The sequence below is a fragment of the Cynoglossus semilaevis genome, chromosome 11 (genome assembly GCF_000523025.1).
Source record: "Cynoglossus semilaevis isolate Cse_v1.0 chromosome 11, Cse_v1.0, whole genome shotgun sequence".
Classification (NCBI taxonomy): Eukaryota; Metazoa; Chordata; class Actinopteri; order Pleuronectiformes; family Cynoglossidae; genus Cynoglossus; species Cynoglossus semilaevis.
This window is the reverse complement of record NC_024317.1, coordinates 14,523,176-14,538,036: the sequence shown is the minus strand read 5'-3', so window position 1 is coordinate 14,538,036 and position 14,861 is coordinate 14,523,176. Positions and strand designations below refer to the sequence as shown.

Sequence of the window (14,861 nt, the reverse complement as noted above, 5' to 3'; positions counted from 1 at the left end):
TTTTATTCTGCAACACTTAAGTCTGATTAGTTTTATTATTAACAGTGTGATCAACATAGTCTGAATATTATTATTAGTTTTATTTTAACCACAAACTTTTAACCACTAAATTACTCTGTAATAAAGTCAAATAAAATTGATAAGATGAGCTAGTCTCTTCAAACCTACGGTGTTTTCCGCCCTCTAGTGGTGTTGGGAGGACAAACAGCTGAGAGGAACAAAGGCCTTTTGGTCCAGAGTCAGCGTTACACTATATTCTGTTTAATACTTGTTTTGGTAGGAATATTGTAAAGCAGCTGTTGAGTGCACCAAAAACAGAACAACAGGATTTGAACCTTCAATGATCTGGTACCAAGCCCAATCCGTTTACTACTAGACACAGCAAACATACTGTAGTTTAAATGCTGAAACAGTTGCAAATTTCAAGTGACTGTAAAAACGATGACAGTACAATGCATTGATTGGAACAGCATGGCCAAATAAATTAATGTAAAATACCAGTCATCAAACCGAATCCCAAATCTTGTGTTTTTTTATCTGTGGTAGGAAACACACATACACACAGATCCAATGCCAGTTACTGTAGTTTTCTGTGGTTTCAGAATTGTATTTAACTGATCAGTGCAGTGCTAACCGAGTCTACAGTGTGGATGTTAGCTAGTCTATTAATCTAATAAGGATAAATCTTCTTCTTCAAATGCTGGTTTTATCTGTACGGTATCGCCGCTGTGTTTTAATGTTGATCATCCTAGCGGTACTTAGAGGGACAAATACTGCCCTCTGTTTACTTTGAAAGACTTCTTTCCAGAGGATCAGCAAAGCTGAAGGAGCTTGGGAAATGTGACAAATTGATAATATTTGATATTTCTGTTGTTGATTTGAACAGTGTATAAAAAAAAATCTAAACCTGCTGTTGTTGTGATAGTTCTGTGTTTTGTAGTGACTAAAGGACTGGTTAGTTTGAGGGTCTGCTGTCTGTGTAGGTGGTGACGTGGGCAGAGATGAAGCTGCTGCTTATTAACGCTGAGCACTTGTTCTAATGAAGAGACAATCTCAGTATCTCTCACTGCTGCGTGTCAGCTGACGCGGCGGCAGCGGCCTCGTGGAGACAGTTGCCCGGGCGACCGACGTACGTCATTCTGTAACGGTTGCCATGGTGAACACGGTTCGCCTGACGTCAAAGCCCCTCGCAAGATGCCTCGGAAACCCCCTGGAACGGTCACCGTGGATACTGGCGGGGGAGGGGTGGGGTTTAGAGGAAGCGGAAGTGTCAGAGCAGGCGGAAGTGGTACTGCCCTGAATACGCTGAGCACCGAGCGGAGGACGCCTTGATAAACTCTCGCCTTTCAGAGAACAAAATCGGAATTCCGAGCACACTCTAAATGTGAGTTTATAACCGTATGTTTTCGATTAAGTCCGATATTTTAGACAAAGCAGACTTTTGCGGCTAAAACGGCGGTCCCTGCAATGGCCCCATTCCCTGCCTTTGCGGCGGAAGGTGCCCATTGTGGTTTGAAGCTGGGTACGAGCGTTTAGGCCCAGAGTTGTTGGCGGAATGGTAATAGAAAACCATTTTATATTTTAGCAATGGAGTAACCTGTCTGTTTCTTTATTTCAATTCTCAACAAAAGGTTAGTTTTATGACCGCACAATTCCTGTGCCAGGCACGATGACCAGCGTTCGCGTGGGGAGGGATACGCGGCACCTAAATTTGGCCATTTTGACAGCTTAGCGGCAGCAGCAGTTAGCGGGACACACACCTATTAACCGCAGGTGCTGAGTGCTCTAAGTGGTAAATAACGGGTTGCGAGGAAAACGCCTGAGGCTAAAACGGGCCTACAGAAACACGCAAATCCTGTAACACTTGTGACCTCAGCCTTCTCTAGACACAGCAGCGTTCGACGCCTTTCACGGAGCCCTGTCATGGCGTAGTGAGCCGAGATGGAAGCTCACACACCCTCCATATTCACCCACTGATTCTTCATTATTATTATAGTATCGTATTTAACGTTACACGGTAGCCATGAAGCGAAACTGAAGCCGGATTCTATCTTAAATATGTGTATCTAACAGTGTGTGTTTGCGTGTGTGTAATAACGCCATTCGGAGTGAACTGGGTCACTGAGCGTTAGCAGCAGCGGCTAAGACCACCGTGGATTGCATTGACGTTGATTTAGCATGCTCAGCTAGGTGGCGGTAATCTTAGCTCTCCATTTTAAAATTCCGCAGGGGAATGCGAAAAGGAGGGCGTAGCTGTTAGCAGCCCCCCACACAAACCGACTACCTGGAAGATTTCTCTCTGCGGTGATGATACATTAGCAGATAGCGTGGTTTAAATAAACGTTTTCATAGAGCCTATGCCAAAGTCCGCTGTCGTTTTTCTCTTTTGCGCATAAGTCTTTTGTGCCTCGCACAAAATGTAGGCGGTTGGTAATCGAGGCTGTTGCTAATGGCGAACGAAAGAAATAATGGTAAACCCACGGATTGTTGGCCACGGTTAGAAGAGCCCTGTGTAGATCGACGTCCCCGTCGTGTGCCGCAGCGGTTAACCTGTAGTTCATGAACGCGCCTGCTGCTAACGCGTGGATGCTACGACAGAAAGTCTGGCCTAAAGGCAGGAAGCGTTTGTCCGAATGGCAGCGATCCATGTGTATTCAGACTGCTGCTCGGTTCTGTTTGATCCTCGTTGTTTTATCACCTCATTTTGACATAACACAATCACACCACGTACACATCTGTATTTCTAAATATCGCGCAAAGTAATAGAAAATTCGACTTTTAACATTTTAAACGATTGATTACGTCATTGTCTTTAAGTATCGATTAATGTTGTTATTAAAAAATAGAAGTAATGTATTGAGTTTTTATTTAAAATTAAGTGCAAACACGAAAATACTTCAACAATTATTTTTATTTAAAAAGTATAAACTAAAATATTTTTTGTGTCCAACTCAAACATGATTGAAATAATAATTTTTTTTAAAAAGTCGGGGCATAAACGTTTTAATTTGTTACAGCAAAACAAGTTAGCCTCAGGCAAGTAGTGTATTTGAGATATAATTGAGATTCCGACTACTGTGGCGATTAAAAACAAATTCTGCAGTGGTCAAAGTAACTTAGCTACCAGCCAGTGAGCGAGATAATTTCAAAATAACATGAAAATAAAACATTACTGTGCAGTTAAATAATAGTTGTGTGATAATGAGTCACTCAAAACTAACCCTTGTGGGTGTAAATTAATAGATAATAGTACTAAACTGAAGAAACAATATAAAACAGCGTGCTTAAAATTAGCAAGTCTTATTTTAACATGACTTTGAGCCCATATTAATATAATAATTAAGAGTTTTGTGATTTTAACTGTCTTGGCCTATAATTTAAATAAAAATAAAACAATAGAAAATAAGAATAAATAGAATTATATAGTAATTCAGTCTAAATAGCTGGATATTTTCTTATGTAAACACAGGTCTTTATGTATTTATACATATAATGAGAGAGACTAAACATAACATTTACATGTTATGATATATAGCTTGGTCTGGTCAATGGCCATAGCTTTTTAATGGCATATTAAATATGGCAGATGTAGAAAAAAAGTCTAATAAAGAAGAAAAAAATAGTTTCTACATTTTCAATGACCCCACAGTACTGGGTCCGACATTTTAGGTAAACTAATGGATACAGACTCTGTTGACACATAATAGATGTCAGGTCTCAGTGCTTGAATCACCATGGAGAGTGTGTTGTGTGCGTTTGTACTGAATGCTAAGAGGCATATCTCTGAAAGTGGGGAAGAGAAGCAATGAAAGGATACTAATGTGATTATAAATTTGTATTCCCTCTAATCATACTTCATTTTTAACTGTTTAAGGCCATGATTAAAAATTGACAGTTATATTAATATATATATTAAATATTTTTAAATATATTAAAACCAAAAAGTTGAACAAACTTTGGTTTAAAGACCAACCCTAAGTATAGAGCACCTGATTTAATGTTTGAAACTAGATGTCATAGAAACTGACCAGTTTCTATGACATCTAGTTGTACAAGTTATACAAGTGATAATTAAATATCCTATATGTGTTTTTTTGCCTAATTCAAAGATGATGTATCCTTCTGTTTCTACTTGGAGGTCAGAGGTCAGGTAAGCACTTGAGGTTACATGAGCACAACTGGGTGGTGTTTTTGTAAATTTTGGTGCAAGGATGATCACTGGGTTACACACCAAAACGGAACAAATTTGACAAACATTTGTTATGTTACGTTGCACATTAACATTTTATAGAAACTTTTTTTTTTACTATTTTCAACATGTAATACACCAAACGGCTATTTATTTATTGATTGTTTGATTAAATTAAATTAAAACAAGTGAAATGGATTTATCATTAGCTTATGCGTTAGCCCACTTTGTAGGCCTTATTGTGATGACTGTATCTAAAGAAACGTAGAGAAGACTGTGGCCTACTTAGACGTACTGATTCATATGGAGAGCACAAAGCCTCAGGGAATGGCATGACTGGAAGCAGACATTTAGATAGAGTGGAGATTTGTTTTTTGTTTTGTTTTTTTCTTTTATGGGAAATAGTTTTACATTTAATTGGAATTTAATGGGGTTTTCTTTAATACAGAATGTTGTGTCTGTGGGGTTTGGTACTCCATGGTATTTGGTGTGGTAGCCCAGATTAATAATTAGATTTTGCCAAACCCAATAGAGGTTAGATTCTGAACAGGAGCAGTTTTAAAAGACAACACTTGGGAGTCTCTGTCTCACTCTAGTGGTCTCGCTTCTCATTTCCTCTTCAGCATCTTCTGGGTTTTTGTTTTTTTTTATCGGCAGGCAGATTTCCCACACACATTTTTCTGACATATTTCTGAGGATGTCATTGGCTCATTCCACTCTTGCCTAATTTCAGATTCAGCTGTCCTGGTGTACTTGTACAATTGCATGTTACAAAGAGTTTTCTTTCTTGGATGGAAACATTTAAACTTTTTTCCTCTCTCTAATCCAATTTATCCCTGCAACCTAAAAGATGGATAAGAACGACCAGGTGCAGAAAGCCAAGCTGGCAGAGCAGGCGGAGCGCTATGATGACATGGCGGCTGCCATGAAGGCTGTGACGGAGGAGAGCAAGGAGCTCAGCAACGAGGAGCGCAACCTGCTCTCTGTTGCGTACAAGAACGTGGTAAGACTTCTATTTCTAATCTCTAAAATTCCACACACATCATGTGTATCAAATCCATCATTAAATTATTATAAATATCAGTTCATAATTAGTCGTCATTAGGGTCACAATGTGCTGCGTTCTACAGGGCATTAAAAGCACGGTTAGCTCCTGTTAGACTTAAAATAATAATGGGTAATATATGAAATTAGAGTAGATGTTAAACATAATGTTGAGCAACATTTTAGTGGAAATCTAGTTTATTTTTGTCATGTTAACTGCAGGCTCTCAGAACCGTTTATTTTTCTTCAAATAGCAAACTGATCAGAGGTCACCTTATGTCAAACTGTGGTTCAAGCGCCCTCTGCTGGATAGTGTTGTAATTACTGAATACGGTTATATTAAATGCATACAATTTAAACAACTCTGTGTTGAGATCCAGTGTTCTGCTGTTTTAATTAACAATGATAACTGCTATAAACAACAATTAGCTTATGACTCTAGCTTTGTTTTAAGTTAATTGGTTCACAGTATTAGCAAAACTTTGTTTAGGACATGAGAGTTGAACTGACTTTATAACCAACCATTGTTGTCGGAACATTTATCCTAAAATTCACATAAATGTGCTTCAAATACATAATTGGTTAAAGGTGTCTTTCTTCTGACACCTTATTTGAGATGAGGTTGAGTCTATTTAATAATGTCTAAAATATTTTACGTACTGACATCAGACACTGTTTTATTGAGACTATTGGGTGACTTAGTAGATGATTGGTCAGGTTGTTGCAGCACAAGTCGGCAACCTTATGTCACACCTTGCTTTGTTGGAATGACAAACCCTGCAGCACAGTTTGAATGTGGATGTAAGAGTTCTGACATTTGGGATCTTCTCACCATGACGTTATCACATTCTTTCTTTCTCCTGATCTTTCTTTGGAAACATTTACTGTAGCTGCCTGAGGAAACAGGACACAGAGTGCGGGCTGCAGCCCTGCACTGTACTCAATACTTCATCCTGCTGCAGTGCACTTATATATTTTTAAATACGGCATAGTATTTGTCCTACTGTCCTACTACCGACTGTAACACCTCATAACTTTGAGCATCAGAAGTTTTTTATTTTTTTTTTATTTTAAGAAAGTTAAGGTTTAGAGTTTTAGACTCAGATATTCTGATTAGTCTGAGCAGCTGTGAATTAGTTGTTAAGCACAATATAGCATCGCAGCCCGTTGCTCCTTGTGTGAAACTCTTTGTTTGCATCAGCACAAACATTCTAATCCACAGCCACAGTCTTTTCCATTCTAATGTATTGATCAATGAGAGCATATGAAGTAAATTCACTACAGATCTGCAGTAAATACAGTACTGATGGGCAGGACATTATGACAATTTGAGAAAATTCATTTTTCTATTAGTCCTGCTCTGTCTACTCTAGCCTGCAAAACGAACATACTGTGCTCTATTAATATACTGTGCACTATTAATATACTGTGTACTATTAACATGCTGTGTACAGCACATGTGAACGCTTTTGGCCAGTTCTAAGTTCTTCTGATTTTGTTTCCCTCAGGTTGGCGCTCGCCGCTCCTCCTGGCGCGTCATCTCCAGTATTGAGCAGAAGACGGAGCCTACGGACAAGAAGCGTGAGATGGCCTGTGATTACCGCATGAAGATTGAGTCTGAACTCCAGGAGATCTGCCATGATGTACTGGTACGGAGGGTATAGTGGGGGCTGGGAAAGCGAGTTCTTAACACGGGTAGGTGGAGGCAGGCTAAAAGAGATGAAGGACGAGGACCAGAAAGAACAGTCTTTTTATTCACTCACAGTAGCACCTTCACACATGGATCATCTCCACTCTTTTTTTTATCTAGTATTTGTATTCTGGGTGCAGCTGGGGATTTGGGTAGAGTACAGTGAGAGGAAAAGAAGCAGAGTCCAAAAAACAGAGCTCAGAGACATTTTATTCAAAGTCAGTGTCCACTGCATTGAAGCAATTTGAACCATCAGGAAAGGTGGGCTGTATTTTTTACTGCACCCACAGATTGGAGTTTTTAGTTCTTGCTCAACACACCACAATCCATGTTCATCGATATGAACCAGAGGTTTACCTCCAATCAGGTTACAGTTGAGTTACTGATGCATCACAACCAGTCTCCATCAACTAAACAATTGTCAAGGTCAAAGAAGACCAATCTTCCCTGCCTGGTTAGCTGGTTTCTAATAATATCTTCAAGGTCACACTAATGAGTGTTGGTGTGTCATTGGTGCTGCTGAAATTAAAGATTTGTAAAGTAGTGACAGGACAGAAAACATAAAAGTGAAACATTTTGTCAGATTGATGGTAAAAAATACATTTTCCATTTTTACACTGAATGAATGAACAGGAAACAATGCTTTAAAGCTTCTTTTTTTAATTAAATTTCAATAATACATTTCGATGTAATATTGTAACTTTGGAAAACTCCATTTAATACTGTTGCATCTTAAAAAAATTGCAATATTTTAGTTAATGAAAAATTGTAGTTAGCTCTGGTTGAAAGGCATGGATTGCATGTATAAATTATTTTAAATTTCAGTTTTAGCTCAAAGGATGGATTGCATGGATTGCATGTATAAGTTATTTTAAATTTCAGTTTTAGCTCAAAGAAGATTTGTGTACTTAATATATCAATATCAACAAACATTATTACTGGTACTGTGTGTTATATAGAATTTTAATTACGATATAAACCTATTCTACTCTACTGTAGAAGATAAAACCATGTAACAGTTTAACCTTTTCTGTCATTGTTGCATTTTACTCTGACCTGATCTTCCCTGCATGTGGACGTTCTTCCCCCTATTCTCAGGTCAACAATTTAAACTTCTACGTTCTCGCATCAGTTGCTGTAGATGTTCTTTTCCTCTTTTGCAGAACCTGCTCGACAAATACCTCATTGCCAACGCATCTCAGTCAGAAAGTAAGGTGTTCTACCTCAAAATGAAAGGAGACTACTTCAGATACCTGTCAGAGGTGGCATCTGGAGATTCAAAGAAGGGTCAGTGTCTTCACTCAAACACTTTATTGTTAGAAGTGAGACAGTCACTGTAATGGACTTCAATCTAGAAATGTTCCTCCAGATTGAAATTTGATCAATCCCACATGTTAATGAAAATGAAAAAAGTCAGATCCAAGAACTAGTCTTAGTCTTGTCTGCAGGACTTTATTCATTTAATTTTTATATTTCCCCTCTGTTACCAAAGTGCTGCTCAGTTTGTGATGTGAGAATGTAATCATTGATGAATGAACATTGGGTGAACAGCCTGCTCCTATCTCCTGCCTTTAACAGTGAGCTGACTGTTAATCGTTAACACAATGATAAATGTCAACACTGAGTTGTCTGTTAGTTTCCACTGCTATGTTTGTTTTCTTTGTCTTAAAGTGGAGTTTTATGATCACATTATGTAACCGCAACATGTGTTTGTTCCCGTGCAGACACGGTTGATAACTCCCAGCTGGCCTATCAGAACGCCTTCGAAATCAGCAAGAAGGACATGCAACCGACACACCCCATCCGTCTGGGCCTGGCCCTGAACTTCTCCGTCTTCTACTACGAAATCCTCAACTCTCCAGAGCAGGCCTGCGCTCTGGCTAAGCAGGTGGGTGTAGGGGAGGACCGCGGTCATCTACCAGCCATTTCTTCCTCCCAAAAATGTAGATTGTGTCACTTTTTTTGAACAAGTTAAAACAAATCAAACTCTGGTGGGGGAGTAGGTCAACTTTTATTTTCCCTTTGCCTGCACGGTAACTGAGCTGGGTGGTTTAGCTTCCCCTAGTGTCTATACGACTTTATTAACAACTGCGTGTTCTTTTTCCTCAGGCTTTTGATGAAGCCATCGCTGAGCTGGACACCTTGAACGAGGAGTCGTACAAAGACAGCACGCTGATCATGCAGCTACTAAGGGACAATCTCACTGTGAGTAAAAATGAAGTTTGACTTGACATCAAGTTCAGCTTGATATAAAGTGAATAGAAGCAGCAAGATAAGTTTGTTAGCAAGAGATGTAAAACCACCACAACCTAAAATATTGAGTGTATTGACTTTGGCAAAAATGTCACCATTGGCCTGCAGGGGGCTGACAATAGATTTGGTTCTGTAGCCAAAGTTTCCCATAAATGTTCAAACATACTGCACATAATGATACCTGCATACAAGAGCAAAAGGGGGTCTGAATGGTTAGCTCTGGATGTTTCAGTGCCAAAGACTGACGGCAAGTATCTAGTATCTAGATCTAGTATCAGTATCTACAGGTACTCCTGGTTCCAGTATCAGACTTGGATAGTGGTATGTGGCCAATATTAACAAAAACTGCAGATTCCTTCAGGCAGCATGAAAGCACTAAGTTGGTAGAATTTAAATTTTAAAAAAACTACTACCAGTAGTTTAAAACACGAAACGAAAACATGAAACCCAGGATGTCAGAAGTGATTTGTTTTGTCGGACTCTGAGCAGTAGTCACTGCCTGTCCCTCTACAACAGCCTCAGTCAGCAGCCGTCCCTCCCTCCCTGGAGGTGTGTCTCTGTAAATATTTGTCCTCCTTATCTGTGCTGCACTGAAGAAGCCAAATGTTCCACCACTGCTAGGAACAAAGAACTCCAGCCAGAACCTTCAGACTCTGCAGTACTCCAACATGTAGAGTATGAATTGCCTACACCCTGCTGCTCACTGTACCAGAGCTGTCTGTCTTCTGAATGGACACGGTGTCCTTTATTTTAGGTCATTCATTCTTTACTTTGTAAAACTTCTCATCCTTTGTTCTTCAGGAAGTTAAAAAAAGAAAAGAAAATCAGGAAGCTGATCTTTGTGGTCTTCTCCCATCATTGACTTGACGCTATCGCTGTAGAGAAAGGAGCATGAATGTTTTGGGAGACTTTGCATAATCTGACTGTTGAGCACAAAATTTGTCTTTTCAAAAAAAAAAAAAGAATTTGGAGAAAGACTCCACACTGAACATGTCTCGTTCCCTCTGCAGCTGTGGACATCGGAAAACCAGGGAGATGAGGCCGAAACCGGCGATGGAGAGAACTAGAGCGCACTTCACTGTTAACCCATCCCTCCTCTCTCTTCCTCTAACGTTTATCTCTCTTCTTCTTTCTTCTCTTCCTCCTCTCTTTGTACACATAAACAGCCCATTCATTCCCTCATTCCCACTTGTTCAAGCCCAGCCTCCCAACTTCCCTTCTGTATAACCAGCAGCATGAATAGTACCTGTTCCTGTCCTCCACAAACCAAATTTTAAAAAAATAATAAACAAAGGAGGAGGAGGAGCGAATAGGCCACAACAAACCCAGTCACTCCTGGTTCCCTCTGTCCTTCCACCTCCTCTCCCTCTATTACGGCACTCCAGGGTAGGCCGGCAGACTCCAACCACAGGCCTGTCTCACCCCCAGCACGCAGGGAGGGGAGTTCATGAAGTACAAAAAAAGATCATTTTTTAAAAAAAAAGAAAATCCTAGTTTTTACTTTTTTTTTCCCCTTCATTCCTCTCTACTTTTTCCCCCTCATTCTCCTGCTTCCTTCCCAACATTGTCCTTTCATGCTCCTCTCTCTAGTCAGATAATGAATTTATATAGTTGTCAACTCCTTTTCCACTGGTTATATTCCACTTTAAACAACAACAAAAAGATTATTAAACTGTCCGTTGATCTCAACCAACACTGTGATGCTCAGTTTTTCCTCCACCGTTGGCAGCAGGTCCTCAGTTGACAGCAGACTGTTCGAAAAGCAGTGCCATTCTGCTGAGGTTTATACAGAAGGGTCCTCCTACCAACAAGGCTGTATTGTGACACTGACAAATCTTAAAAAGAAAACGTGTTTCAAAATATTCACTAACTGTTTTTATTTTCTAACCAGGATCTGAGTCTTCATCACTCACTGCTGCCCTGCATGTTTTAAGGAGCAGAAAACAGTTCAAATGAATTGGAAAATATTTTAAACAATGCCGTACATTCCGTCTTTGACAATAAAAGGCACTGGTCATCCTGCCATTCTGCTCCTTTTTTGGATGGGACACACGTTTTAACAAACGTCTGTGCTGCTGTCCTTACATTTCATTACTCTGCTGACTTTTTTTTTTCTTTGTGAAACAAACAAGTCAAACTGTTTTTTAAACAACACACTTGTGAACTCATCTTGACAGCAAATCTGATCAGGAAAAAACAATCGAATCACATTTCTCTCTAAAAACAAATCAAGATTCTAATATTTTAAACCTTTGTGATTTTTTTTTTTTTTTACTTTGCTTTACTCTCCTTTGTCACCTGCCCGTAAACATTTTTATTAAAACTAGACGAGTCCTAGTCCCAAATATATTGCTGACATTTACAAATGACCACAACACAGACCATGAGGATTTCACTTGACACCTAAAAATATTTGCGGTAAATTGAAAACTTTTCTTCACCCACTCAGTGTCACAATAACCTTGTCATGAACCATTTCAACATTCCACTCTGTAGGTGTCTGTTTTATTTTCTGTTGCTTGGGTCAAATGATTTCATGCACTGATGTTAAAAAGGTTAAACACAAGTCCACCCCCTTTTCTGTTTTCCTCTATAGCTGAACAAAAAGGCAGTTATTATTCTACGCTTTATAAGAAGAAAAAAAAATCCCAGCCGTAGTGAATGTGGCACCGAGCCTGTCTGTATATCTGGTATCTCAAATCACTTTTGTTTTTACTGACCAGTATTCTGCTTAAAATTTAAAAAGGACAAAAAAATACCCCTAGGGGGAAAAAAAAGTTTTTCTTTTGCTTCTGTGACGGTTTTATTGCTTAGCGCGCACGTGGTTGTGAAAATTTTAGACTTAGCTTAAGGATGCCAATTAAAAAAAAGACAAAAAAAAAAAAACCTTGACACCTACCTACCCACTTCCCCCCACCCTGGTTATTGACGTATTACTAGATTTGTGTATGTCTTTTAAAAAAATCAACTCTAGTTTCACCTTACATGTAATAAAAACAGGACGAAATGTAAGAGACGATTTAAAATGAAATAAAAGTTTTATCAGTTCTGAATCAGCTTCTGTTCTGACTTTTAATCCACATTTTCACCCTTTGTTGGAAATATTCTAGATTATTAGATGAAGACCTCAAAACTAAACATCAGACAATATGTAGGTCTTTAAAAAAAACATGTCGCGACCACGCGGTGGCAGCAGCTGTTGATGTTTTTACCGTGTGTGGAGCGGGGCTCGGGAAGCATGCAGTTAGGGTCTAGGTCAGTGGTTCTTAAACTTGTTGGAGGTACTAATTGTTGACACTAAACTGACAATATGAGTGTGAATCACATCACTGAAAGTAGAACCAGGTCTGTGTAGAAGGCAAAATGTCTTGTTCAGAAAGTGTCGAAAAGGTCAAAGTATGTTGTTTTATTTTCTGGATAGACTGATAATGACTGTGAGAGTAGAATTCTTATTTATTGTGTTTTCTAATTTATCATGAATCCATATACCAGTTTAATTTGTGTTGTTTATGTCACGGATTTAATTGCATGCAAATTCAAAATTAAATATATAGAATTTGCACCTGAAACCTACTACCTAGTGGATAGATGTGATTGAAGATCTAAAAAATCTTAAATGTTATTAAAAATGTGTCTGTGTAGGTTCTCTGTAGGTCATTTAAACCCCCCAAAATACTTTCATGTTAATAATTAAATGTACGTCATTTCCTTTCCCTGGTTTGCGCATGATTGGATAACGAGGCGCACCTGAGAAGTCAAGAGGTAGTACTTACCCCCGGTGATGGTTGCAAAATGAATGTGTCAAGGCAAATGGTTTGCTATTATTACGACGGTACGTACATTATTTCCATCTGGTTTTCTTCACTTTGGCGATGAACGCGTCATGTGCAGGACCAGTATTCAACAGAGCATGCGGACGGTTAGTTTTAAACCGTCTGCACGCTGACGAACCGCCGAGTATGGCAGCCGGTTAGCGTGCTAAACAGTAGCCTGTTTGAGCCGCAAGTATCGCTTCAGTCAGCGTGTTATTCTATTGTACGAGATAGTGTTTTTGGCCTCTAAATATGTGCACGAAGACCGTTTGGTTTGACTGTTCCAAACATTTTGGGTGTTGCGACTTTAGCCGTGTGTTAGTGAAGAAGTTGTTTGTTCTGTGGGGTACGTTTGTTTCAAAGGGGTACTTGCACTTTCTAGTACATTGTAACGATGAGACATCCATGAAGAACACGGCACATTGTTATCGAGGGTAAGAATTTATATTTTACATTTTCACTATTTAAGCGTGTGTGCCCGTATAACATTGATTAAGTAAATCCCTTCAGGGAGCAGCAGACCACTATCGCCATCACTTGGGCCGGTGGACTCCACCACGCCAAGAAGTCCGAAGCATCTGGTTTCTGTTACGTGAACGCCATCACCCTGGCTATTTTTGAGCTGCTCAAGTAAGAAAAGAAACATGTTTTGTTTTTTTTTTGTCATCGGAAATGAAACTTTTGGACAGTATTTACAGAGTTATGTGAAATGTTTACAGGGCATCTGGGGCTGGAAAGGGCAAATACTACACAGTAAATTACCCAGTCAGAAATGGTATTATTTGAGAGCATTTGTATGGAATGTTGTCTTTATTTCATCTTGTGTTTCAGGCCCAAAGAAGAGGTTTAACCAAGTTGTTCCTCTTCTGATGATAGAACCTTTGTTGAATCCTGTGAGCACATGTGGTGGTTGTGAGTATGTAATCTTTACCTGAAGTGTTGCCTGAATCTAGTCCATCTTTACCTGGAGTGTTAAAATAAAGCTGAGAGTTACTGTTGTAATTTGACTTGTATTGAAATCTGTATCTATAGACTTTGTAAATGTGAAGTGTTTTTGCTATTAAGAGTCAAGAGTTATTTCATTTATTGTGCAAGTATTGTGGTTGGTTTTTAAGAACGTAAGTATTGTGGGGGGTTTTTTTAACTTACAGCTAAGTAATACATAGCTTTTTACTTAGAGCTTACTTTTTACTAGTTAACTTTTTACTGCACATATAATTCACTTGGCAGCATGTTTTGGGGCATAAACTTGTATGTATTGGGCATTTATTTATTGGACATTTTTTGTGACAGTAACACTCAAAGTCTACCTTGTTTATGGTTCATTTTCATGGAATTATTAGTACACCATTGCAGTAATTGTAGTATTAAAATATGAATTTATAATAAAAATACATTGTAACAGCTTAAGACAGATATTTAGAACATTTAATGGACACCAACAGATGTTTTGAAGTAACTGAAACTACTATTTAAATGTATTACATTATACATTTAGTAGATGCTTTTAACCAACATGACTTACAGTTTGAGTCAGTCAATCAACAAGAGACCCTTTTTTTCAACTTTTTTTTTTTTAATAAGTATTTTTCATTGTATTGTTGTTTGTATATCCAATTAGTGACTGGTGTCTCCAAAATGCTAATAATAAATTGTAAAAGCACAGTTATAGTCATAGAGTAAAAAGTATGTTTAATAACAAAATTAGAGAAAAATATTAGCTATAGCCCAAGTTAATACACCTGGCGGTGGTGACCTGGGTTGAATCCAGGCAAGGTAATTGTGACACTTTACCGAAGTTTATGTTCATACTGAGTGCTGTGGCTGTCATTCTTTTTTCCAGATAACATTTCAAAGGCACAGAGAGAAATGC

General features: G+C 38.7%; 1 protein-coding gene across 1 annotated transcript; it reads left to right on the top strand.

Moving 5' to 3' along the window:
* The first annotated feature begins 1,232 nt into the window (after positions 1-1,232).
* ywhaba (tyrosine 3-monooxygenase/tryptophan 5-monooxygenase activation protein, beta polypeptide a) lies at positions 1,233-12,229 on the top strand. Its single transcript, XM_008320834.3, has 7 exons — positions 1,233-1,384; positions 5,040-5,192; positions 6,742-6,882; positions 8,087-8,210; positions 8,648-8,811; positions 9,033-9,128; positions 10,187-12,229. Exons 2-7 carry the CDS (start codon positions 5,040-5,042, stop codon positions 10,241-10,243), a joined length of 735 nt encoding a protein of 244 aa, XP_008319056.1. The 5' UTR covers positions 1,233-1,384; the 3' UTR covers positions 10,244-12,229.
* Positions 12,230-14,861: the final 2,632 nt, after the last annotated feature.

Bases quoted from the DNA above. Each gene is read 5' to 3' on its own strand.
- ywhaba (XM_008320834.3), top strand. From the start codon at position 5,040: ATGGATAAGAACGACCAGGTGCAGAAAGCCAAGCTGGCAGAGCAGGCG. The intron at 5,193-6,741 runs GTAAGACTTCTA...TGTTTCCCTCAG, and splicing joins CTGTTGCGTACAAGAACGTG to GTTGGCGCTCGCCGCTCCTC. The intron at 8,812-9,032 runs GTGGGTGTAGGG...CTTTTTCCTCAG, and splicing joins CCTGCGCTCTGGCTAAGCAG to GCTTTTGATGAAGCCATCGC.